Source organism: Capsicum annuum, chromosome 5 (genome assembly GCF_002878395.1).
Source record: "Capsicum annuum cultivar UCD-10X-F1 chromosome 5, UCD10Xv1.1, whole genome shotgun sequence".
NCBI lineage: Eukaryota > Viridiplantae > Streptophyta > Magnoliopsida > Solanales > Solanaceae > Capsicum > Capsicum annuum.
Genome location: NC_061115.1, coordinates 30776450 through 30801553, shown reverse-complemented (window position 1 = coordinate 30801553; position 25104 = coordinate 30776450). Strand labels below are relative to the sequence as shown.

The 25104-nt window shown below is 34.0% G+C and overlaps 1 protein-coding gene across 4 annotated transcripts; it reads right to left on the bottom strand.

Moving 5' to 3' along the window:
• Positions 1 to 5032: 5032 nt before the first annotated feature.
• Positions 5033 to 22248, bottom strand: LOC107870558 (protein VAC14 homolog). 4 transcript variants are annotated; one of them, XM_016717126.2, is made up of 21 exons: positions 21778 to 22248; positions 19469 to 19582; positions 19164 to 19220; positions 18971 to 19036; positions 15819 to 15908; positions 15621 to 15740; positions 15190 to 15218; positions 14957 to 15099; positions 14765 to 14859; positions 13125 to 13211; positions 12866 to 12973; positions 12633 to 12724; positions 11792 to 11873; positions 10856 to 10921; positions 8863 to 8978; positions 8620 to 8740; positions 8243 to 8404; positions 8004 to 8132; positions 6775 to 6843; positions 5974 to 6258; positions 5033 to 5365 (listed from the first exon to the last, which is right to left on the bottom strand). In XM_016717126.2, the coding sequence occupies exons 1-21, from the start codon at positions 21871 to 21873 to the stop codon at positions 5357 to 5359; spliced, it is 2136 nt and encodes a 711-aa protein (XP_016572612.1). In that variant the 5' UTR covers positions 21874 to 22248; the 3' UTR covers positions 5033 to 5356. The 4 variants fall into 4 exon arrangements, with proteins under 4 accessions (XP_016572612.1, XP_016572613.1, XP_016572614.1 ...); XM_016717127.2 differs by lacking the exon at positions 19164 to 19220 and having other exon boundaries at positions 21778 to 22238; XM_016717128.2 differs by lacking the exons at positions 19164 to 19220; positions 21778 to 22248 and adding an exon at positions 17749 to 18103 and having other exon boundaries at positions 19469 to 19543.
• Between the last annotated feature and the right edge of the window lie 2856 nt (positions 22249 to 25104).

Sequence of the window (25104 nt, the reverse complement as noted above, 5' to 3'; positions counted from 1 at the left end):
TTAATTAGAATGGGTTAAATGTTAATTGAAACTATTTTTCTAAACTATTCATCCCAATTTTAAACCCAATTTTGCCAAACACTTGGGCCCATCTCATATTTTCTTCAAATAGCAGCTCATTTCTCCCTTTTTAATTAAACGGGCCTAACACTAAAACCACCAGCCCAACACCAAAAATAACCCAACCCGGCCCACCTTATACCTTCTTCAATATCAACAAACAACGAACACCAACCATACGCACCAGCTTCAACCAACAATCTCAACATCAAAAACCAAACCCTAACCTGATTCAAACCAACAACGACCCGATGAGCCCTTCATTTCCCCTTTCATTCACCTCCATCGTACCCCTCACGTGCGTAGCTTATGGTTTTATACTGTGGAAAGTCCGAGAATCGTATAGAACATGCCTAGGTGTCCCTCCAAGTCTTAATCCCGTAAATCGCAGTACAAATGGTACGTATTCGTACATCCTTGGCGATTTTTTATTGGTTCAGGAGGGAATTTTGATTACTCATCCCTTATTGGCTGTTTATTTTGGATTATTAGAGAAAAACTCCAAAATCAGTACCAATCTTGGATGAGAAAACCTTATCCAAAAATGGATATATTCAAAAAATATCTCTTCCTTAAAGCCCTAAAATACCCCTGTTCATCTTCTATTTAAGAGGCCTTTCATTCTTTGTTTGAGAGGTTGGAAAATGCAGAGGCAGAAAGGGGCTTTGAAGAAAAAAAATTTTGAGGGAAATTAGGAAGAAATTTTCATGTTGAAAATTTGGTGGGGGCTTCTTCGAAGTCACTGCTTTTAGGGTTCGAGATTTTTGGGTTTGAAAGGTCGAGAGAAATTTCGGAAAAACTGAAGGAAAATTCTGGAGTTCTAAATTTAGGTTGAAATTTTAGTCGAAAGTCTGTCTGTTGGTGGTTGACGTTGCGAGATGTTTTACTGATAGCTCATCATCCCGTTTGCTGCTCCTTAAAAGGTAACATACCATCCCGTTTAAGCCTTCGACGTTGTTTGCTTCATCTCAATCTCTGAAAATATAAGCTTCTAAAAACCTGATGTTCTGGGTTGTTTGCTGTAAAAATCTTAAGGGACATAAGTTTCTTTTAGTTAGGAAGAATATGTGGTTGTGTTATTGTGTTAGGAGGTCTTTTATTTTGAATCTTATTATACGTGGTCTCTGTCACTCTTTTCCCTTTGGGCATTGATTTGTATCGCTTTCTATATAGCCATTGGTTTTGCAATCTAAAACTTATAAAGTTTTGCAAGACTACGTTTTATGGGATATCAGTGATCACTGTTGTCTATAAAGACTGTCATAGATCGAATAATCCGACTTCCCATGGCACAAGGCTCTCATTTGTCTTAGGTTTGTTGCTCCGATATGCAAAGGATTTTGCTAAAAATATTCTTGTCGTTTTGTCCTCATTGCTGCCTTCAGCTAGTTTGGGATTTGCTTTTTGGATTTGATTTTCTCTAGCTGTATTAAAAGGATTAATACCCGGATTTAATGTTTGTCCATTAGTGCTATGAGAAAATGACTGACTAGATTTCTTTGGTTTAAAACTGTATTGCATCAACTTTCGTTGCTTATGTTCTGGGTAAATGCTATATGGGAGGCTCTGTTTCCCCTATATTTTGGTCAGTAAGGAAGTCTTTGTTAATATTAGTTTTATTTCCAAAGTGTGAACCTGGATGTGACAATGAATGTTAAAATTTTCTCACGTTGTATGCCAGTCTATAATTACGCCTTGAGCATGAATATGATTTTTTAATTGTCATTTGCTGATTATTACGATGCATGCTTAATTATACTAAGCTCAAATAGCCTAGCGCAGAGCCTTAATCTTTTCTTTATTTTTGATAGATGCGAATATGCCATGACCGAGTTCACCATGAACTCTTGATTGCATTTGCCTCATCGAGCCGACTCCTAGAAGAAGTCCCAACATCAATCTCATGACATACCCAAAAAAAAGGGGTTGAAAGAAGAATGGGGTGAAAGTCCTATCATTTGAAGCAGCCACGAGACCCAAAAGTCTCATTTATCATTTTGTCCACTTACTTATTGTCGTCTTCATTTATGTATTTATTTATTTTCTTATGTATTCATTTGGGCCTCGAAGCCAAAGTTGTACTTAATACAGGTGGAGCAAGATTCGAGCCAAAGGCTCGAAAAGTAGACTAGGACAAGTGAAATGGGTCGAAAGACCAACTAAATTAGGACAGGGTAGACGGTTTGGGCTTAAAAGCCTAAATCATTACTTTCCCGCTTCTTCCCCTTTTTTCTTGTCATTTACTTTCTTGCTTGTCTCTTTGAGAACCTAGTTAAATCCCTAACTAAGTTGCTGAAAAACTAATTTCGCGAAAACCTTTTTCTTAATCAATTACTTTTTCAGCAAATCGATTTTCCAAACTTAATCAAAAGAATATTTTCAAACAGTCTAGATAACCAAAAGTTAGCGGACGTTTTAGGTGTCTAACACCTTCCTAAAACGTTAATTGGAACCGCTTACTCAGAATCTCTAACTTAAAACGATTTTTTTGTTTTAAATCGTTTGAAGTAACTCTCTAAAGGTTTCTTAATTCCTTTTCAAAATTAAGTGGTGACTCTTCAAAAAGTCAAAATTTCCGCAAAACAAACCCATTAAGAACTATTATAGTTAATTTTTACCATTAGCTATATACTTTAAAGTACTTATTATTGACCCTAAAGCTTCATTTAATATTCTACCGCTCCTTAAAATTTATCAAACCAAAACGTCTCTCCTTAAAGATCAAATCAAAACAAGTTTTACTCTCTATTTTGGACTTCCATTATGACAAGAAAGCTACATGTTTTATTAGCTAGTTCACGGACGTCATAGTTATATGACAATACGATTTGCAAGTTGAATTTCTTACTGACCTACTAGCTCGTTAGTCTGGAGTTTGGATCATATTAGACTTCTCTTCACTTCTAATATATAAATATGTATACTTGAAGAATATTTTGATTAATATTTGTTAAATAAATACTTATGTATATGCACCCTCAAAATTTAAGCTTTTATGTATTTTTCTCTCTCATTTAAATTACAATTATAAGCTTAAGTAGAGTAGTAAAAATGATTTTGTGGGAGATCAATATATTGGTGAATGAAATTGTGAAAGTGAAAGAAGGGAGCATGAAATGGTTGAGCCAATACACCCCCCGTTAACTATCCGATAATTACTAATCCAAACCGAACCAATCAATATCTTATTGGTTGGCTAGTGGATTAGTATATTTAAAAGTCGATATCTAATAAGCCGAACCATTAAGCATAGTTATCCATCCTATCCTTGAAGATGATGATGTTAATGAAGATACATAAGAATGATGTATCTGTTAAGAAAGTTCAGAGATACATAAGAATGATGTATCTGGTAGAAAAGGATAAAAAGATACATCACGCGATCCTCCACCAAATGTACAAAAGTTATGTATCTTGCTGAGTATTGAGTTACAGATACATAGGAAAGATATACTTGCTTAAAATCTACAAAAATCATGTATCGAAATGCTTTTTGTGTTTCTGATATGTAAGTCTTGTGGGTAACTAAATAAATATATATGATATTAATACATAAGAGTTATCTATTGATACTTATGTATCAGATGATGATGTATCGCGAGTAATAGTTATGTATCGCGACAATAAATGAAAAATAAAACTTTACATAGATATAAAAACAATTGAAATTTTATATAATTAGGAACTAAACTGTTGGGATTTATAAAAACGGATTGTATCAACTTGACTCCCCTAATAGTCCTACAGACGTTTCAGATATTATTGTCATGGGTTTTCAATGGGATTGATTAGATAGAGATGTTTTTAAAAGACCCCGACTCAAGACCTTAATGGGATTAAGCATTCGTTAAATTTTGGACTGTCATTGTTACTCGTGCAGCCTTCATGTTCGGCTAAAAATACACATATTAACTATAACTTATTTCATATTTTAGCACTTTTATCATTGTTTAAGTATTAATTATATCACTTTGTGCTTATTATGATATTTTTACGTTAAACTTACATAAATCTCTCAACAAGTTTACCCCTAATTTCTTTCTATCTCTGCTTTTTGCTAAATTATAAATAATACCTTATTTTGCAATTTTCGGATACATAATTACCGTTTGAACTCATAATTTTGAAATTGAGATACATAATTTTAAACTTGAGAATGTAACGTTAACTACTCCATTTTTGCTCGGATACATAATTAGCATCCACATACATAATTTTGAAGTAAAGTTACATAATTTTGATTACTAAGATACATTCATTTCTGAAACTATTTGATCAAGATATATAATACATTAATTAGACCAAAGGAAGATACATAATAAAATTTATGAACTTGTAGATGTGTACAACTGTTTTTTCTTAAAAAAATAAAAAGGAATTTAGGTAATCAATAAAAAGGGAGAAATTTTATGTAATATAGTAAAAATCAACTGTTTTTTCTTAAAAAAATAAAAAGGAATTTAGGTAATCAATAAAAAGGTAGAAATTTTATGTAACATAGTAAAAATAAATTGTGGTGTTATGTAATTTTTCCCAAACACAGGAATAAAGAGGGGTGGAAATGAAGAAATTCGAAGTAAATTAAATAAAAACCGAAAACTCCAGCTTTGAAAATTATTGAAATCCAACAAGTAACAAGAATGGGAGAAGGACCCAACGTTCACTAGAGTAATGCATCAACTGAATCTTTCTTTGTAACAGGAGACTCATGAATAAAAGGAAGAAGTTATATCCTACACATCTACCTGTCTGCCCAGATGGTAAAAAGGCAGCCCCGTACATGAAGCATTCAGCATTCACGCAAGGTCCGAGAAAGAGCAGCGCCCCAAAATGATGTGATGTAGGCAGTCTACCCTAACGCAAGCATGAGTGGCTGATAACACGGCTCGAACGCGTGACCTCACATAGAGACAACTTCAATCTGATTCCAAGGCGCCCCTTCAACAAAAAATAATATAACCACATGGGCTAATTTTACCTTTGAAGTATCTTCAAAGAAATTTATAAAAAGCTTTGGAATATCCAAGCTAAAGGTTATACCCCCTTCTCCACTTTTTCCAACTGTGAATTTTGACAAAACAAATAACTAAAATATACAATTTACAACTTAGCTAAGCTTGACTATGCTTTCAGAAAAGAAAAAGAAAGCACATCAAGATTGCTGCATCAGAAACATTGATGAGGAGCAAGGGAAAACAATCAGAGTTGCAACTGTACTGGGGTCTCAACGCGATGATGTTGAAGACGGCCTGTTCAAGTCTGTTGTTGCAGCTGATTGCTTTGGTTCTTCTGGTCTTCACAACTCCTGAATTAAGATCGGTTCAAGCTAATATTCAAACATTCTCAAAGAGCAACATTTAGATAAGCAAGTACAGTATATTCAACAAAATAGAGTATATGGGTCCCAAGGCTTCGGTTCAGTGAGAGTCACAAACATGGGGTGTGTGAGTTAAAAGAACATCACAAATTCGAACTTAAAAGTTTAGTATTAAGTTAGAAGAAGGGCATAGGGCCAGGGAGTATGGCCTATACTCCCCGGAGTTCTGAACTTATGTGCCAACTGGAGTTGGGATAGAAACCACCGGCAATTTCTCCGATATAAAAAAGATAGACATAATAGAGATAAGGAACTTCACAACAATGGAACACTTACAACCCTCATTGTTTATCGCAAATGCAACCCACACCAAATATACCTTAACATTTGTCATATTTAAAGAATAACCAGAAAGTCTAAGAACTCTTTTTCTCCATACTCAACCCAGATAGACAGACAAGAAGTGCCTCACCGTATACCTTAACATATAGGATATTTCTACCCTCAGATATTATCTTTTGATCAAGTACCAGGGTGTAATACGCAACCAAAATATTATCAGCAAAATAAGTAGAGACATTATGAAGCACACATACCTTCGTTGATGAGGCAGAACTAAATCGTGAATAAATCTGTGACTTTGAATGCAAACGATGCTCCTGTTGAATTTGCTTAAAATGCTTCAGCCTAGAAGCAAAGTTTATTCCGTTATGCATATCATGTGAATTCTCATTTGGGTTGCCATCCTCGGAAATTTGTGATCCACCTCCACCATTAAAAAAAGGAATCCCAGAAGATGTTCGTGCAACTTTCTCTTCCTTGAAGGAGTATGAAGGAACAGTTTTTAACCGAGTACGAAGAATCTTGAACGCTGCACTTTGCTATCAATTGATAAAGAATATCTATGTTAGCAAACTTTAGGTGCAGCTTATACTTATAAGTTGTGCATATGAGTGATAATCAGGAAAAAACAATCGTATAAGCTCTTGTAAAGAGTTCACAGTATTGCTAACACAAAAACCAACTCCTGAGCAAACCCCAGTAGAGACAAATAACAATGGGTGTTTTTTTCCCGTTTACCTCAGCCTTAGTGAGTGAAGTTACCCTGTAACTGTGCTAATGGAAGGTAGCATGTAGTGGCACTAGTGATTATTATTTCAAGTATAAGCTGGAATTAATAGCCGTGACATACGAACTCTTAGATATAGTAATAGTAAATGGACTGAACTACTAATGCAACCTGGTGACTGATTTTTTTCAGTATTCTAAAAATGACTCAACAGAAATTCAACTTGCACAACTGCAAACTTTGGCTGGCATGCATCACAAATGAGATGTGGTTGATAGCAATAACCTTCAACTCAAGTTACCAATGGAGAAAACAATCGCTAGCATACCTGCGGTAACAGCATCAACAGTCCATATAGTGCTTTTAACAACCATATGTATCTTCCAGGTTCAAGAAGCTGCGAGAAAAAGAACTACTAAGATACTCCTAAAAGAACTAACTCATGAAAAAAAAGGAAAAATCCATTATACTTGCTTAAACATCAAATTTGTTCAGCTAAAACCAATACAAGATTCATACTGTCAATGAGCAGATATTCAGGTTTAGGAATAAATTACATCCCTGATAATCGTATGTGGTGTACTAAGTCTTGGACGTAACACCAACATCTTCATAAAACAGGTAAAGCAGAACAAAATAAATGGTTTTTTTAAAAAATAAATAAGTAAAAAAAAAATTGTTTTTTTCCAAGTTGACGAAATCAACGAAACAAGCACAAAAATAAAATAAAGATAAAGAGTTATCTTAGCACCCCAAATATTTGCAGTTAATAACAATGTTTCATTTGAGCACCAACAAATCATTAGAGCCAAGGGACTTCAAATAGCAATGCAGCAACACTTCGTAGGTAAAATGCACATCTTTTTACCAAAAGAAATAAGTATAGGATACCAAGACAAGCAGTTATAAGTTTGCAGCCACCCCAAAAGTACGGAAAAGCTGGGAACCTGACAAAGGGACAATAAAATCCCAAAATGGAATATATAGCGTACCCCCAACCCCCCAACCCCCCAAACCTCAATTTTATATCTGCCGATTGGTAGGTCATCAATTTGAATCCTGTAAGAAGCAATGTCAGAATATCGTACAGGATTTCTCTTATTGGCGCAGCAAAGCAGATTGTCAATATAATTTGGTAGTACTGCAAGCTTCCCAATTCCAATCTGGTTTCCCTTCTTAACATCTATGCAAATGGAGACTGGAGCAGCAATTTTTTTCACAACTTTATTTGTGTACTCCACAGTACACGCTAAATGCAAAGAAGAGCGCTTTTACAAACAACTAACGGCTACACTTCAATTAGAACAATCTAATCTAGAAAGAAAAGAATATGCATTTCCTTTTCCTTCAATTTACCGCTTAAAAGATAAGCACACATCCGTAGAAGTTATAAGACACTCAGGTTTCTCTGGTGCTATTCTCTTTTCCAGCACAATTCCAGCGCAGAAGGAATTACAAACATACATATGTTTATTTTCTGGATCATAAAGAGCCATAAATGATAATGGAATTCAAAGTTCTAGGTTTCACAATCAATAAAAGGAAAATTCAAAACACCTGGAGCCTAAGGTAAGCAAAGGTTGGAGTCTCCAGAAGGTGGATCAACTTATGTAGTTGCACTAAAAACTTCACATTGATATCCTCTTCAACCAAAGACTGAATAACAGAACTTGCATGCTGATATGTCTGTAAGAAGGATGGAGCTCATTGTATTCAGTGTGGAAAAAGGGGAACAAATGTTTGATACAGGTATGAGGAATGCCTATGCCTGAAAACTTGCGAGCTGTAAGGCTTACCTGAGCTAATAGGCAGAGGCTTATCATTGCCATTGGTGAATGGCACCAAGATGCATACAAAGAAAGAAATAAGTCTCTCCCAGCATCTTTGACCAGTGATTGTTTAAGATGATCCCGAAGGTCAGACAACTCAGGTGAAGTAAGCAAAATCAAGTTTAAAGCCTGAAACAAAGATCAGCACACTCAGCTTACAGCGAAGACAACATTAAGCACCACACATTTAATATGAGCCCCAGATAACAATATCTTAAAACTGAGCTTGAGTTCTGTGATCACATCAAATTAATTAAATAAAGCAAAGTGTGAATTCTATATCGTTTCACTCTCTATATTGAAAATGGTGATATTCTCTTGATAAATAAGTAAATTAGCACAACCTGGACCATCACAGATGCAAAGTCCAAATCTGATTCTCCTTCAAGTATTGTGGACAGTTCACGGTAAACTCTTTCAGCATTTAGAAGTACACACAGCCGTCGAATTATCAAAGCTCCACGTCTGAAAGATATTTGGAAAGCTAAGATACCAGCAGTAAAGAATCTTCAATAAACCAAACAACAAAAGCATGCCTTAAAGTTTCCCCCAAGAAACAACAAAAAAAGAAAGAATAAAGCATTTACTTCTCCAGGAGTGAGTGATCATGCTGAAAACTGTGAACTAGGAAAACAACTAGCTGGCGGAAGTGTTGTGGATCTTCGGCTATGCACGCGTGCACCTCGAGCACCAAGAGCACTACCTGGAAGAGAATTTAAGGAAGACTCTCAGAATAAACAAAACAACAGGAAGCACCCTCTAAAATCACCTTCCCAAATAATGAGTGTCTAGACTCATTTGCGACAAGTATTAAACTTGAAGTTAGAAGATAACTGCAGCAATCTCAAACAAAATTTGGACTGGGGCAATGTTTATCAAAACATCTATCCCATATCTTATATCATCTTTAACTTTCAAAGAGATTAATAGGGCCAAGCATAAAATGCTTTTTTATATAAGGTGGTAATAAGGTCAAGCATAAATTTTACTAAAAGTGGAAAGAATATAATTCTAAAGTTGAAAAGACGAAAATATCCCTAAAATATTGATGGACATTTTTGTCCTTCAAAAAATATATTAAACAATTCTATAATATACAAAAATATTACTTTATAAAAAGAATAATGTTCAGTCATATTAATGATACCTGAGAGCTGTTTCCTTTTTTGATCTCTTTGTTTACTTGTATTTACACCTATATATTTGGCTTCAAACTTCTAAGCCAGTGTAAATTCCTCACCCATTTTCTTTGATCTTCGAGCACTATTATTTATATGAGAAATAAATCATGAATTGTTAAAGGATTTGAGTTCGAACAGATTTGTCTCCCTTACAGATATTTCGATGACTTTCATTTTCTTTCGTGAAATTGGTCTTGATTTGCTTTTCCTTTTTAATTATAATTAACTCCATGGAAGGATTAGCATGAGAATACTATAAATTTGGGTATAACTTCTTGAAAATAACACAAAAATACAACGAGTCAACACTAAAACTATTTAAAATAAGTTTGAGAAAATATAATCAAAGAGAAAACCGCTTGACTCCCCAAACAGTAATACTTTCACATAAAATGGGATGGAAGGAGTAAATGAATTGATTTTGTAAACATTTTTTACACTTGGTATGCAAGTCATCATTCAATAGTAAATTCTCTCGCTAACTCCCATTAATATCCTTTTGGAATGTCTTTATTAAGATCTACACTGGACTATGAGTATCTGTTCATCTGAAGCTCGTAGATTATTAGTTGCTACTTATGTAGCAACTCTCGTTGAAACTAAAAAGGTAGTATGATAATTTGTAAAATTGAATTGACAAAATTATAAAAGTGGAACAAATTATTGAATTATTGGCAGATGATTTAACATTCATCATCTTTAAGAAAAAAAATATATCCATCATCAACTTAAACTTCAATTCTAAATCTCAACATAATTTTTAAATAAATTTTTATTCCTTGAGATAAAGTAAATGTGCAACGCACGTCTCCCGATTCTATTAACGTATTAAGGGTCAAGAATAAATTGTTAGCATATCCTCCAAACAAGAGAATATTTGTGGCAATAAACTCAGGAAATACCAAATAGCATATATGCAGTCTACACCACATTTAGAAATCATGCAAGACGCAAATATTACCAGCCTTAAAATAGTATTAACAATTAGGTTAAGGGTGATGGAAACTAGAATGAGGGAGTGATGTACAGCTGTAAGGATTTCCAGAAGAATCGAGAAAGGGGTACAAAAAAAGAATCATAGGCATAAACTATAAAGTGCGGGAAAAGGCAAGATGATTATGGCCAAAATTTGTCAAGAAACTACTCTACGGGAACCAAACAAAAGACGCAGCTAATACACAAAAACCTAAGTGAACTTTTGAAAGTCAGCAAATGCCCGGAAAACACAGCCATAATGCTACCAGAAAAGCGACATCACTTGTCCATAAACATTTCCCCATCAAGATAAAATATTCTGGGAAATAGCTTTGTCAATCAGAAGTTAGAACAATGGCTAGACTTAGCAAAGCAAACCAGCATGACAAACTCAATGAAAAAGAATTAAAGCAATAGGAGATACCTCATCAGAGGGATCTGATAGCGCCCTTAGGAGAGTGTCAAAGACATCATTCAGAAAAACCAAGACCTGTTTTGAAAAATTGGAAATATGATCTCTCACTTACCAGATCAAACTTTAGAAACCATAAAAAAGTTCAGAACAAAACAAATATTGCTAGACTGATAATAAGATATCTTGCATTATTTGAGTGTTATCAATGCACTTATTCCAATACCAAGTATATAATACTACTTCTGAAAGTTGAATCGAATTTGTAACATATACACCTAATTGAAATGAAAAAAGCTTGTCATGATAACAATATTCCATTATTTATGCATGATTTTCTGAAAATACAAGTATCGTAGCCTGAATAATGAGCTTTATTTTAATAGAATATGATCAAATACAATTATGATGGAGCAGAACCTTAAGTGATGCAGCTGCACAAGAATAACCATGTCACAGGATTATAATATGGCTCTAAGATTATTGCAGAAACTAGCACCACATTTCCCTGATCCTCCATCTCATTCCAGTGAAGGAAAGAGAATGAGATGGAACAAGTACGACCACAAAGAGCAAGGAACCGAGACTCCTCTCCTATTAAAGCCCATTGCTTCTTCTACACAGATTCATTTAGAAAGTACAAATTTGTGAAATAGAAAAATTGTAGGTTTCAAACATGATTAATGACCTTTCTCGTTACAAAAATTTTCCAAGAACCCCATGCCCTTGTTCTTTAATAAGCATCCCAACAACACATGAGCTAGTGACCTTTAGCAACTCTGGCTCCATACACAGCATTAATGGAAAACAGTATATAGTATCCCCACGATAACCAATGAAGTAATTTTTGGATATCTACTCATATGTCATTCATTAAGTCCATGAGAGAGTGTTCTCATCATGCAAAAGAATAAACAAGATAAACGTCATTAAATTTTAGGTCTTCACCTCTGATCGATGTCCATTAAGCAGAGTCCACATCCAATGTAATGCTTCAATACGTGTTGCCTCCCATTCACTAGACAACTGCCTGATAAACAAATTGATACAGAAAGTTAACCAGAAGCAATATATATAACATATAGCCACTTGGATACAACTATTCGTATCACGAACTCTGTTATGTTTTGATTTTCATAAATAAATCAATCACATTTTTTATTAAATAGTTATATGGTGAATATAAACTTTTTCTATAAGTAACTATTTTATTAACAGCCAACCATCTGGACAGTAGAAAAGGGTGGTAACCATTTACGAAGCATGTTCACTGTTGCATAGAACGAATGAATTATACCCCCATTTTCATTGTCTGCAATGTGAAAGTTACAACAGAGAGCTAACAGATCTAGCTGTAAACTCCCTCAAGTATCTCTGGTTCCTCTCCTTCCATATCAACCAGCAAACACAAGTCCCACATTGCTCAAAGGAAAAGGTTGTTGTCTCCTTAATGATATTGGGAAACCAGCTTGTGGAATTGAATTAGGCCAAAGGTCCATTTCTTAACAAAGTCAAAGAACGTAAAAATTTAACTTTTAAGGCTGTAGTTCTATAGTCAGAACTATTTGGCTACTACCTAAAAATCACTTTCCAACAAAAAGACAACTATTTTTTAAGGAAACTAATCAATTTTTCAATTGACTATCTATTGACCACTTCTATAAAAGTCCAAGATTGTTAAAGAATCCAAAACCAAAAGAGAGGATCTTACTGTACTATCAACTATCAAGACTGTTCAACTTCTTTAAATCTTCAAAATCCAAATATCCCTCAATAAGTAACTTCATACCTCCTTGCAACAGAGAGGATTGCTCCTACATCAAACCCCTCAGCTGGATCAGCCTCAATTGCACGAAGTTCGTCGTTTGTTTCACGAGAAACCTAAAAAGGGAGAAGCGCAGACGAATAGAAAGGTGACAGCGACAGACAAAGAAGGAACAAAAAGAAGCAACAATGAAGGACGGTAGCATGAGAAGGGGAAAAAAACACAAATACTAAAAAAAGAGAATCATGTCCCCTTACAACTCTTATTTTTTCTTCTTTATCAGATATACAAGGCAATATTGCTCCCAGAATGTCAGCATAATAAGGGACGAGTTGATCTCCACCAAGTTTCACAAATTCATTTATCTGCATGGCATAAAATAATCTACTCAATCAGATTTGACAAGTTAAAGCACAAGTATTTACATGAGAAGAATCATAGACAAGAGACACAATATCGGTCAATAGAAAACAGGATAACATGGTATACGAGCAACATACGTAGCAATGTACTTACCCAAGTGATAGAAGTCAGCCTAGTAAATTCATCCGGTGAGCCTGCCCTTTGCACTAGTATTTCAGCCATGCGGCCATAATCTACAGACTTAAAGAGCAGCATTCTTCAGGTAAGAAAACTAACAAAGGACAAACAAAATCTATATATTATTATAGAAGTTAGAAGCTTCAAACCAAATGCTGATAGACAAAAATATCATTGCAATACTGATAGGCATGTATTCCCTTAACAATTATATTATTTTTTCAAAAAAAAACCACTACATTAACCCACTTCTCTTCATTATGCTTTAAATACAGAAAATTAAAGAGTTGCAAAAGTACTTCCATATGGACCAAATTCATCTGATTGTATCTAAATGGTCAGTACAACAAAAACAACAAACCCAGTGAATGAATGGTCATTTTAGATTTGATATATCACCAAAATACTTTTAGAAAATAATATAGCGGTAGGTTGTAGTGATGGCTAGTGGTGGTGGTGGTTGTGGGTGCTGATTGGAGATGGTGTTATCGGTAGTAGCTAGTGGTGATGGTTAGTGGCAGTAGTAGATGGTGGCGACAGATTGTAGTGATTGGTAGGTTATGGTTGAGGATGGTGATTGTGAGTAGTTGGTGGCGCTAGTTAATATAATGGTAGGCGATGGCATCGGAGTTGATACTTGTGGGTGATGGTGGTGGCAGCATAATGGAAGGAATTGGTGAACTGTCATCTTTGTGAAAGTCCTTCAATAGACATCTTAATGATATTAAGACTTCGTTACCGCTCTTAATCATTCAGATCTATCCAGACCCATTAAGGGGTTGTAACATAAAAAAAACAAATGCACTTAATGTAAGATCTAATGATTTAAGATTCAAATATAAAAAAAAGTGAATAATAACTGAAATCTGAATCATTAAGATTAAGACTAAGTGCAAACATGTGAGGCTGGACAGGCTCTGAGACTATTGTTGCCCATTTTACTATATAAACTCTTCCTTACAAATGATATGTTCATATTTCATATGTGCTGAGATTGAAGTTGCTTCCTTTACTATAGCTGATAGTGTTCGAGATGAAGTTGGTCAAAGACTACTACTACTTTCAGCCTCATGTATAGGAGAGGTCCAGGATTATGTAATGACACCATTTCAGTTTCAATTTTATAACTTGAACAAAAAGTCTTTAGAAACATACACATACACAAATATATATGTATATGCGAGTAAGAACTCTTCATTCTTTAATTTTTTTTTTTAGATGAAGAAAGAATTTTTTATTTTTATTACAAATTCTATAATATGGATATGGTATCCACTAGCACCGCACGTGCCCAATTCTAATCTTGTCAAAACAATATAAGATTTTTTTTTTTGTTTCAGATTTTTGTTGAAAACAAGAAATCTTACTAATTCAAAATGCAGATACAAAATTAGAGGAAAAGACAACTATCTTCGGTACATATGAAAACCAAACACAATTGCTAAAAAAAAACATAGTGAATCTAAGTTGCACGTTGAGAGACAAACATATATTCAGATATCTTTCATCCTACGTCTCAACAATGTCAGTAGCTAGGAAAAAATTGAAAGTTCAAAAATTTATTTTCCTTTGGAAGACCAAAAAATTAAACAAACCACACATGACAGAGATCTTACTGGAGAATTCTTAATCTCTTGTAAAAACTCTGAAAGTGCAGAATCAGCCTGTTGCCGTATTTCATGGCTAGAATCACTCAACATATTAAATAATCCTGCACTTCATCAAGTCAAGAGAGACCACATGAGTTAACAAATTAGAACATTGAGTTGCATCACTAGAATGTTTGAATTTGAAAAACAAGCAATTACCATCAAGAAAATCAGGAAGAAAACCGAGCATATCAATATCCGGAACACTGTCTAAAACTGTGATCCACCCAACAAGAAATTGGCGGACATGAGGATTGAGGACATTCATTCGTTCTCTCAGCAAAGGAATAAATTCTTCAATGCTGTGTAAGAAATAAAATATCCAATTCAGTGATGTCAAATAATACCTCAGCAAGAACAAAAAATTAAACTTTGTTTCCAGCATGACTCACCTGAAATGCTCACTCTCTGTGACAATATCCTGCATCACAACAAAGGTTGTAGCAAACGTTATCACCCAAAATTGAGCAGTATAAATACCAAAACTGTGCATATCTTTTGATTAAAGCAACTCCTAGACTCTGTGCCCTGCGTTCTCCCATAAAGTACCGGAGGTAAAAAATAAAAGAATTGGGAAAAAGAAATGAAAGAACAGGACACCCAACTTTCTACCCTAAATTAGTAAATCTACACCATTTGAACTCCCCAATGAAACAATTACTCAAGCCTCATCTTTAGACTCTCCTTTCCTCTGCAGCGCTTCTATCCTCCTCCTTGTTGTGGTATCTCGAACTGGAATTCACTATCATCTAAACAACACATCATCTATTAAATGTTACTCTTCCCGCTCTAACCAATGCCTTCAAATGAAGTGATGCATTACCTTCACAAGTCTATCTAAAAGATGAGCAGCACTTTGCACATTGGCATCTGAATCTGCTGAAAGCTTACACAAAGCATCAAAGATCTGATTGAAGAATACGATGAAATCTCCTCTTACAACCTGCAAAGTAGAAAAAATGAAGTCCAAACAGCAAGACTGAAGAAAACATGTGCTGTACAGGTCCTTTAGCTTTCTCACCTTTGCTATGTTATACAAAGCTTCACAGGCATAATAACGAACTCTGCTGTCTTGGTGTGAAAAAGAGTGTAAGACTGGTGGGACAATTTGCTGGACATCAAAATCCGGATGAGAGATAAGTGGCAAAAAGGGGAAAAAGAAAAGCACAGTCCTCAAGGCAACATCCCAAAATAACAATAAACACCACAGAAACAACATCAGTAACCTTTTCAAGACAACAATATATAAAGCGACTTGTTCTCTGAAAAAGTAAAGATGAAAGCCACAGATGATCTCAAGGAAGAAGATATAGGAACAGAAAGTAACTTGTGAGTGTTAACCACAAAAGTGGATGTGTGGTATGAAGTGGGTGTGTGGTATGAAAGAAAATATTTTCCATGGAAAATATGTTACTAGAAAATGTTTTCATGGAATAGAAGTTGGTTTCTTACTTATTTTCTTATGTTTGGTTGGTGAGTGAAAAATATTTTCCGAAAAATATTTTCTAGTGTTAGCTTGTGAATGAAAAAATATTTTTCAGAAAATACATTTAGTGTTTAGCTAGAGAGTAAACAATACTTTTTATAAAAATAATTTTTGACCTCGAAAAGTAATTTTTTTTAGGGTGTTCAATATGGAGGAGGAAAACATTTTCTAAGAAAATAAATTGTTTCTTACTTATATTCTTGTGTTCGTTATGCAAGTAGAAAATGTTCTCTAAAAGTATTTGTATATACTATTCAACTAAAAACAATGAGAATGAATAGGGTAAGAAGGGTAAGTGAGAAAAATGTTTTGAAACTTTTTAATAAAAAAATTAATTTTTATTTTTTGGAGAGGGGGTTTGGGGGATAGGGGGTAAGAAAAAAGTTTGAATTTTTTTAAAAAAAAAGTTATATATTTTTTTTGGAGAGGGAGCTAGTAGGGGCTAGGGGGTTGGTTAGCAGTAGGGGATGGGGTAAGAAAAAATAATTTGAAATATTTTTTAAAAAAGTAAATATGTTTTTTGTATTGGGGGTGGTAGGGGATTGAGTGTTGGGGGCAGGGATAGGTGATTTTGAGAGTTGTATGAACATTTCAACTTGAGAGTGAGGTTGAAATAGAGTTATGGAAAATGTTTTCCTTATTTTTTAAGGGAAGTCATTTTCCTTAGATTTGAGGAAAATAAGTTGATTTGGAAAACATTTTTCAAAACATTTAAGCCAACCAAATATGAGAATTGAAAAACATTTTCCGAAAAATATTTTCCGTCATACTAAAACACTCTAAATGAGTACACTCTTGTTGGCATGATAATTTACTTCTAGGATACCAAAACTATAAAAGAACATCAAAGAAGCCAAGCAAAGATTTCTAGAAATAATAAAATCGGAAAAGCAACAAGAAAAAAACTTAATCAAGAAAATTTTGTGGTATCCCTAGTCACTACTTTTTGATGCACAATATATTGGAGAAGATGTCACAAATACAGAAAAGTTCAAAGTAGCTAAAAGAAGTAACCATTATATGTTCCCATAATAGTTATCTTGAATATTTTACATGTTAAAAGTCAAAAGGTTATAGAGAATATCTTATGCAATATTCTTATAATCACTATGCCATAATAGTTAGGATAATTCACATGCTGCACCGTTTTCTGGTTCACTAGCAAAGGCAGTACAGCTGAGTGTCTGTGGTAAAGGCACTTCACAAGTTTGAAACCTGCTGGGAACCAATTCTGGTAGTCAAATGGAGAAGGATAGCGAAGCAAGCTCTTATTTTACCTTATTTAGAAAGGAAAAAAAAGGAATAAAAGGGCCTGCTCATTATCCACTGAACTTCAACACTTTATCGGTTATCAAAAATATAATCAGGCAATTTGCTTAATTCATGCAACTCAAAACTCCCATGCAAGGAACTCTTTTATGTGTTATTGACCATCAATTTCAAAACAAAGTTTTTGGTTCCTCACTCTTTCATATGGCATTAGAACTGTGCCGCCTCTTCTCAGTGACTGTTTCGGTGGAATCGCTCAGGTCATCATTCTTCTGACTATTATTTCAGCCATTCTTTATACAATAGTTCTCAACGTGATCATCCCAATGGTTCTATATCATCTTCTGGAAATCACTCCAGCAGTGCAGAATCTCTTCTTTTTGAGAAAGAGGTACCAAATCTCTTTATTCCGGTGACAAAAACCTTATTCCGGGCTTGCTTCCACGTCAGTTTTCAAGTCACCGCTCCGACAACTTTTTGGATGTTCTTTTACCGCTAATTCAAGTTACACCAGTGTGTTGGAGATTTATGACACCACCTATTTCCAATGACTGAGAACAGACTCTTTATTACAAGCGTATAAGAAGCACATTCTTTTGTCAGGCAACCAGAAAAAGAATTCTAGCACCGCTATTTTCAAATTTCAAGTGATTATTCAATATTCCGACAACATTATTCAAGTGACTCTTTATTATTTCAGTTATCATTTAGTATAGTTTAATTCAAAATAAGCAACTTCAAGTGTTTTACCACTTATGAGGCTTGTTAAAAAATCAAGAGAATCACTAAAAACATAGTGTAAAGAATATTTTTTGGTAGGTTGCCATGACTTAATCATTCCAAATACATTGATTAAATGGACACATTGGGCATGTTCGTAAACTCCTGCTCTTGAATCAAGTGCATGGCTAACACACACGAGATTTTTAAAGATACCACATTAGTGGCAAGAATGTTGTGTAAAGATTCTGTGTTAACTATTCTTAATAATTATGGCATTGTACATGATACTGGACGAAAGATAACTGACCGTATATTCACCTTAGTATAGCATCCACATGCATGTTCTCAGTTTTATTTTATCATTCTTCTCGTCTACAGACTTATCTATTAATAATTACTAATAGCAGATGATGTTCTCCAAAATACCAACCTAAACTTCAGACTAGGCACAAATAACCTCACCCTCAGCTTTTCTTTGATAATCGAGAAACTCTCAAGTGCCAGTCGCAATTTGGTGGATAATGGCCCCACCCATCTACCCATGGCGTGGGCCTAAACCACACATCTACCACTAGACCAAAGCCATAGGGCATAACCTCACCCTTTCTCATTGCTAAACCAAAATTTTATAGCGCAGTTCCACAAAATTGAAAACAGATAGGAAACAAAGTGGATCACGAAGTGAATGTCCTTACCTCAAGGTGTTGTGCTGCTTCTGTAGTCAAACCAACAGTTACTGCAGCCAGTCCTATCAGACCTCCCTAACATAAGTTGAACACAAAAGGCAAAAATAACAAATTCATATTACACAGAAAATATAGTCAGGGGGGGTTATTTGTTATAGAAGGGAAATGTTTTCTTTAAAAAAAAAAGGTATAAAGTAGGTACCAAATGATAATCATATATGATGTTAAATAGAGCATGAGAATAGTGTTTGGTGCTATTCTGCATTACAAAAGGTTGAAAAATATGTAGTTGATCAAGCGATATAAGTAAGAAATATAATATTTGTAAAGAGAAATTTTAAAAGAAAAAATTGATTCCACCCATACGAAAAACACAAAGCCGTTTCCTCCTTTTTTGATGGAAATTAGAGTATATCTTTCTTGGAGAAATCATTTTCCACAATGTAGTGGATATCATTTTTCACTATACCAAACATACCACTCTAAAAGAGTAAAATTCACACTCACTTTCCGGTTATGTGCCTGAGGTGAGTACGTATACTCCTGAGACAACAAACTGATAACAGCATTGATCTTGTCGTGATCACCCGTAGATGTCAAATGCTTAACAATCCCTTCCAACTACACAAAATAAATAAACAACAATATATATCAGCAAAATCTTTTACTCCTTCCATTTACTTTTACTTGTCATGTTTCGCTTCTCGAGAGTCAAACTATATGAACTTTGATCAAATTTTAAAATGTATATTCTCATCATGCCCTCTTTACCTCACCTCTGAGGTAGTGGAATGGATTGCATACATTCTCCCCTCTCCAGGCCCCATTCCCCATTTTGTTGGGAATATACTGGTATGTTGTTGTTGTATATTCTCATCATACTAATATGAGAAGGATTACGAATTACACTTCCTCTATCCCAATTTGTATGATACACTTTCCTTTTTAGTCAATCCCAGAAAAAATGACACATTACTATATATAATTCCTCCGTTCCATTTTATGTGACACACTTTCTTTTATAGTCCGTCCAAACAAGAATGTCACCTTACTATAATTAGAAAAAAATTAACTTTAAAATTATCCTTCTACCCTTAACGAAATGATTTACAACCACAAAAATATTCAAGGATCATTTTAGACTACAAATTTCAGTAGTCTTCCTTTTTTTCCTTAAACGCCGTTCAAGTCAAACGGTGCCACATAAAATGGGACGAAGAGAGTATATGTATAGTAAACATTTAACTTTAAAATTGCCAGTTTCACCCTTCATATGATGATTCATAGCCACACAAGCACCTACTTATTTTAGACCATAAATTTCAAAAGTCATCCCATATTTCTTAAACTATATGCCTAGTCAAACTGAGAAAGAAAAAAAGTGCAGCTCAGCGCACTAAAGCTCCCGCTATGCATGCAGTCAGGAGGGCCGGACCACAAGGGTCTATTATACGCAACCTCACCTTACATTTCTGGAAGGGGTTGTTTCCACATAGCTTGAACCCATGGCCAAGAGCAGCAACTTTATCAACTACTCCAAGGCTCCCCTTCATACCCAGTCAAACTACATCATATAAATTGGTATGGAGGGAGCACTATTTTTCATATAGTTTTAGAAAATCTAAATTCAAAACATTAAACTAATTTAACTCAATTTATCTCCAAAGATTGATTAAATTGACTCTCGTAAAGCGACACAAGACAACGAACAAAACCCAAATCCCCAAAACAAGAAGAAAAGAACCCCTAATTATTAATAACTAAAATACCCAAAATCACTAAAAAAAATCAAGAAAATACCATAAAAACAAAATCTCTTACTCCCTCCAATCACTTCTAATTGTCATTTTTCACTTCTCGAGAGTAACCAACATTTTAAGATGCATATTTCATCATACTAATATAAGAAGGATTACAAATTATATTATTTTTCCCATAGTTTTCGAACATCTGAATTTAAAATTTAAAATATTAACCTAATCCAATTCAATTTAGCTCCAACCATTGATCAAATTGACTCTCGTAAAGCAAAACTCGACAAGAACAAAACCCAAATCCAAAAAACAAGAGGAAAGAACACCAACTTTGGAAAAATCGGAAAAAAAAACAAACAAAATCACTACCAAATAAGAAAAAACCAAGAAAACCCAGAAAAACAAAATTATTTACTCTCTCCGTTCACTTTACCTTGTCATTTTTCACTTCTCGAGAGCAACCAACATTTTAAGATGCATATTTCGTCCCACTAATATAAGAAGGATTACAGCTTATTCTATTTTTCCCATAGTTTTCAAACATCTAAATTTAAAATATTCAGCTAATCTAAACTTAATTTAACTCCAAACATGATCAAATTGACTCTCGTGAAGCGAAACGCAACAACAAACGAAACCCAAATCCCAAAAAACAAGAGGGAAAAACCCAGCATTTGAAAAATCTATAAAACCCAAAATCACAACAACAAAAAATCAAAAAAAAAACCACAAAAGCCCAAAATCACAGCAAAAAAAATTCAAGAAAACCATGCCCATTAAAATTTCTTAAACTCTGTGTCCAGTCAAACTAAATCGTATAAATTGGACCGGAGGGAGTATTATTTTTCATACTACCATTTTTGAACATCAAAATTTAAATTACTGAACTAATCTAATTCAATTTATCTCCCAAGATTGATCAAATTGAATATCGTAAAGAGAAACACAACAAGAAACAAACCCAAATCCCAAAAACAAGAGTGTAAAACCCCAACATTGTAAAAACCTAAAAAACCCAAAATTACAACAAAAAAAAATTCAACAAAAGCCCAGAAAACAAACCTCTAAAGCAGCATTCTTGCGCTTCTCATACAGTTTATCAGACAGATTACGAAGAACAGCGGCTGGTATCACAGATAATGCTTCCGCAGTACTCATAACAACAATTCAACAATTCCAAAAAAAAAAACCTAAAAAAGGTAAAAACAAATTCCCCTTTTTTCCTCAATTTTCAAAATCAAATCTATTTCGATTTCCCAAAATAATTTGTGATATCCAAAAGCTGGCCCTAACATCACCGTGTAAAGGAAAAAATAAACACACACAAAAACACATATATAAGACTGTAGTAACTAATAAATTGAAGTAAAATAGATCTAAAAAAATAATTTGATGAAAACTAAGATTGAAAAAAAAAATTATTTTTATTTTTATTTTTCTGGTTTGGGCAAAGTGTTGTTTGGTGATTTATAGGAAAAAGACTTCTTTTTCGTGATATCTTTTTGAAAAAAAAAAATGTGCATTAGACAAATGATAGTACTATCTTTTTTCTCTTTTTATATTTTAAACTTTTATTTATATGTACTCCACAGAATAAAACAATGTCGACAAAAATTAAAATGGTTAGTTTTGACCAGAAGAAAATAAATGCGCACGCGCATTCTCACTGTACTACATTCAAAGATTTATGTAATCAAATTCATTAGATTCTCTATTTTTAATTTTAACCAACAAAAAAAACTAAACTGTTAATTAAATAAGAGAGTACTTCTTTATTAAACTAAATAGTTTAAAACTATTGTTGTAATATTTTTTATATTCATTAATATAATAGTATGTTTTTTATAACTCATTAATATAATATATAAGTCAAATATTACTATATTACTAAACTCAATGAGGGACATGTTATTTTTTTATTCTTATCCAACATTTTTCATTTTAAAAAGAAAAAGGTTAGTTGCGATTTGTTTATGTAGACGATCCAAATGCCTTGGACTTAATATTTCAAAAGAATGGTTGATAATGGATAAAACTAGAGACCCAAACATGGTGTTTGTTGATTTAGAAAAGGTATAGGTTAAAGTTCATAGAAAGATCCTTTGACAGTATTTGGAGTATAAAATTGTGCTTATAAATTAGGGCTATTAAGAACACATATGATGAAGTCGAAATTTGGGGTTAGGAAAATTTGAAGTGACTCAAACACTTTTTGACTAGGGATGAAGTTTTACCAGGAATTAGTCTTTAGCCTTTTTCTTTTTATTTTAGTGATGGACATATTGACATAACACATTTAAGAGAAGTGATATGGTATATCTTATTCACAAATGATAGGGTATTGATTAGTGAGACACACATTCAAGTTAATGATAGACTGAAAATTTGAAGAGAGGCCCTAGAATTTTAAGGCTCCAAATTAAACATGACTAAAACGAAGCACTTTAAGAGTGTAAATTCTACAATTATCGTAGGAAGCGAAGGTGAAAATAAAGATCGAAGCACCAGTCATACTTAACAGAGAAAGATTCAATATTCAATCATCTTGGTCCATTATTCAAAGAGATTGGCGATTGATGATGATATTGCACACGGTATTGGAACAGTGTACGTTAAATGTAGGCTTGCATCTAGGTATTATGCAATAAGAATGTGTCGTCAAAGCTTAAAGATAAGTTCTATAAAGTGGTGATTAAACCAAATCTATTATATGGGTCAAATGCAGGTCAATTAAGAATACCACATTTAAAAAATAGAGGTAATATACATGAGAATGCTTAGACGAATGTGTGGACATACTAGGAGAGATAAGATTAAGAAAAAAGTTATATGGGATAAGGTGAAAATGACCTTCATGGTTAAAAAGACATGAAAAGTGGGTTGAGATGGTTCAGATATGTAAAGATTAGATGTGGAAATTTGTCAATGGGGAGGTAAGAGACGTAAGTTATAGCAGGAGTTAGGAGAGGTAGTGTCACAGATCCAAAAATGAGGGTCATGATGGCACTTGTCGCGGCATACCTTGACTAGTAAGACTATCACCCAAACTGATATAAAAAAAGAAAAGACAGAAATATCCCAAGGTAAGACTTCTAGAATGAAGTCGAACCATACAAATAATCATAACAATGCAGAAATAACCTATTTAAAATATCGATCATGCCTAAAACCAGGTGTCAATAGTGTAAGAACTACTAATACAATTCAAGAGTCAAATACATCAGAAAAATAATCACAAAGGAATAACATTTGTCTCCGAATACTAATAAAGACATAACTAATACAGAAAGAAAGAGGTGAACTCTAGACGTATGAATGTCCAACCGCTACCTTGAGTAATCGGCGCCCAAAAATCAACTAATATAAGTTGCACTCAAACCTGAAGCTACACCGAAAGGGTGAAGTAAGAGTGAGTACGGTCCACTTGTACTTAGTGGGTATCATAGGCCGACCGAGCAAAGTAAAAAATAAAACATACAAATTACGCACTAAGGGCACATCACCTGAAATTAAAAAATATCCTACAAAGGTAGCCCACACCGCTTGCAATATATCACATATATTACAACAACACACCAAGATAGAACACAAGTATGCATTATATCACATATAAGTAGAACAAGGGAGAATATGTAGATACAAGATCATCAAATACAAGTAAAGGAAGGTAAGATAAATACATAAATGACAAGTCAATATGACAATACAACAAAACATAAACACAATAAAGTAAGTGCAATGTATATGATAATGATGATGACGCACGAAGTCACCGCACAACCTCCGAGATCATCAAACAATCCCTATATAAACCTACAAAGCTAAATCTTCCCAACATAGGACTTATGGAGGGTTCATCGACCCATATACAATCCATACATCTCATATCTCCTTTCTGGCACATCCCTCGGAAAAGATTTTAAAGGTCTTACAATATCTCTTACCCGACGAATCCCTCGGGGAGGGTTTTAAAAAGGTGTTGCTACAGAGGTATCAATGTTTCATGAATGAGTATAATATGAGGATGTAATGCTCACAACCAATCATAATGAGTATTTTTACAACCAATCATAATAATATATTTCCACAACCACGTCCAATATTTACTCATCATTTTCGTTTCATCCATGAATTTCCACATGTCTCATATAACAATAAGCATGAATATATCACAATACACCAATGGTACCACATCAGACATTTCAATAGAACAACAAAATTATCCATATATATTTAAGGCTATCAACATCACATAGGATCCCACACGGTCACACATACCACATAATATCTAATTTTAACAATTATATTTCATATAAGCCTCCATACGGACACAATACATATATAGCCATTTTTCATGATTAGTTACCACCCTTAACATGCATTTTGTAT

Excerpts from the sequence above, each read along its gene's own strand:
- LOC107870558 (XM_016717126.2), bottom strand. The coding sequence starts at position 21,873 with ATGAGTACTGCGGAAGCATTATCTGTGATACCAGCCGCTGTTCTTCGT. Across the intron at positions 19,037-19,163 it reads TCATATATGATTATCATTTG|GGAGGTCTGATAGGACTGGC; the intron begins GTACCTACTTTA and ends AACTTATGTTAG. Across the intron at positions 15,100-15,189 it reads ACAGAGAGTGAGCATTTCAG|CATTGAAGAATTTATTCCTT; the intron begins GTGAGTCATGCT and ends TTTCTTACACAG.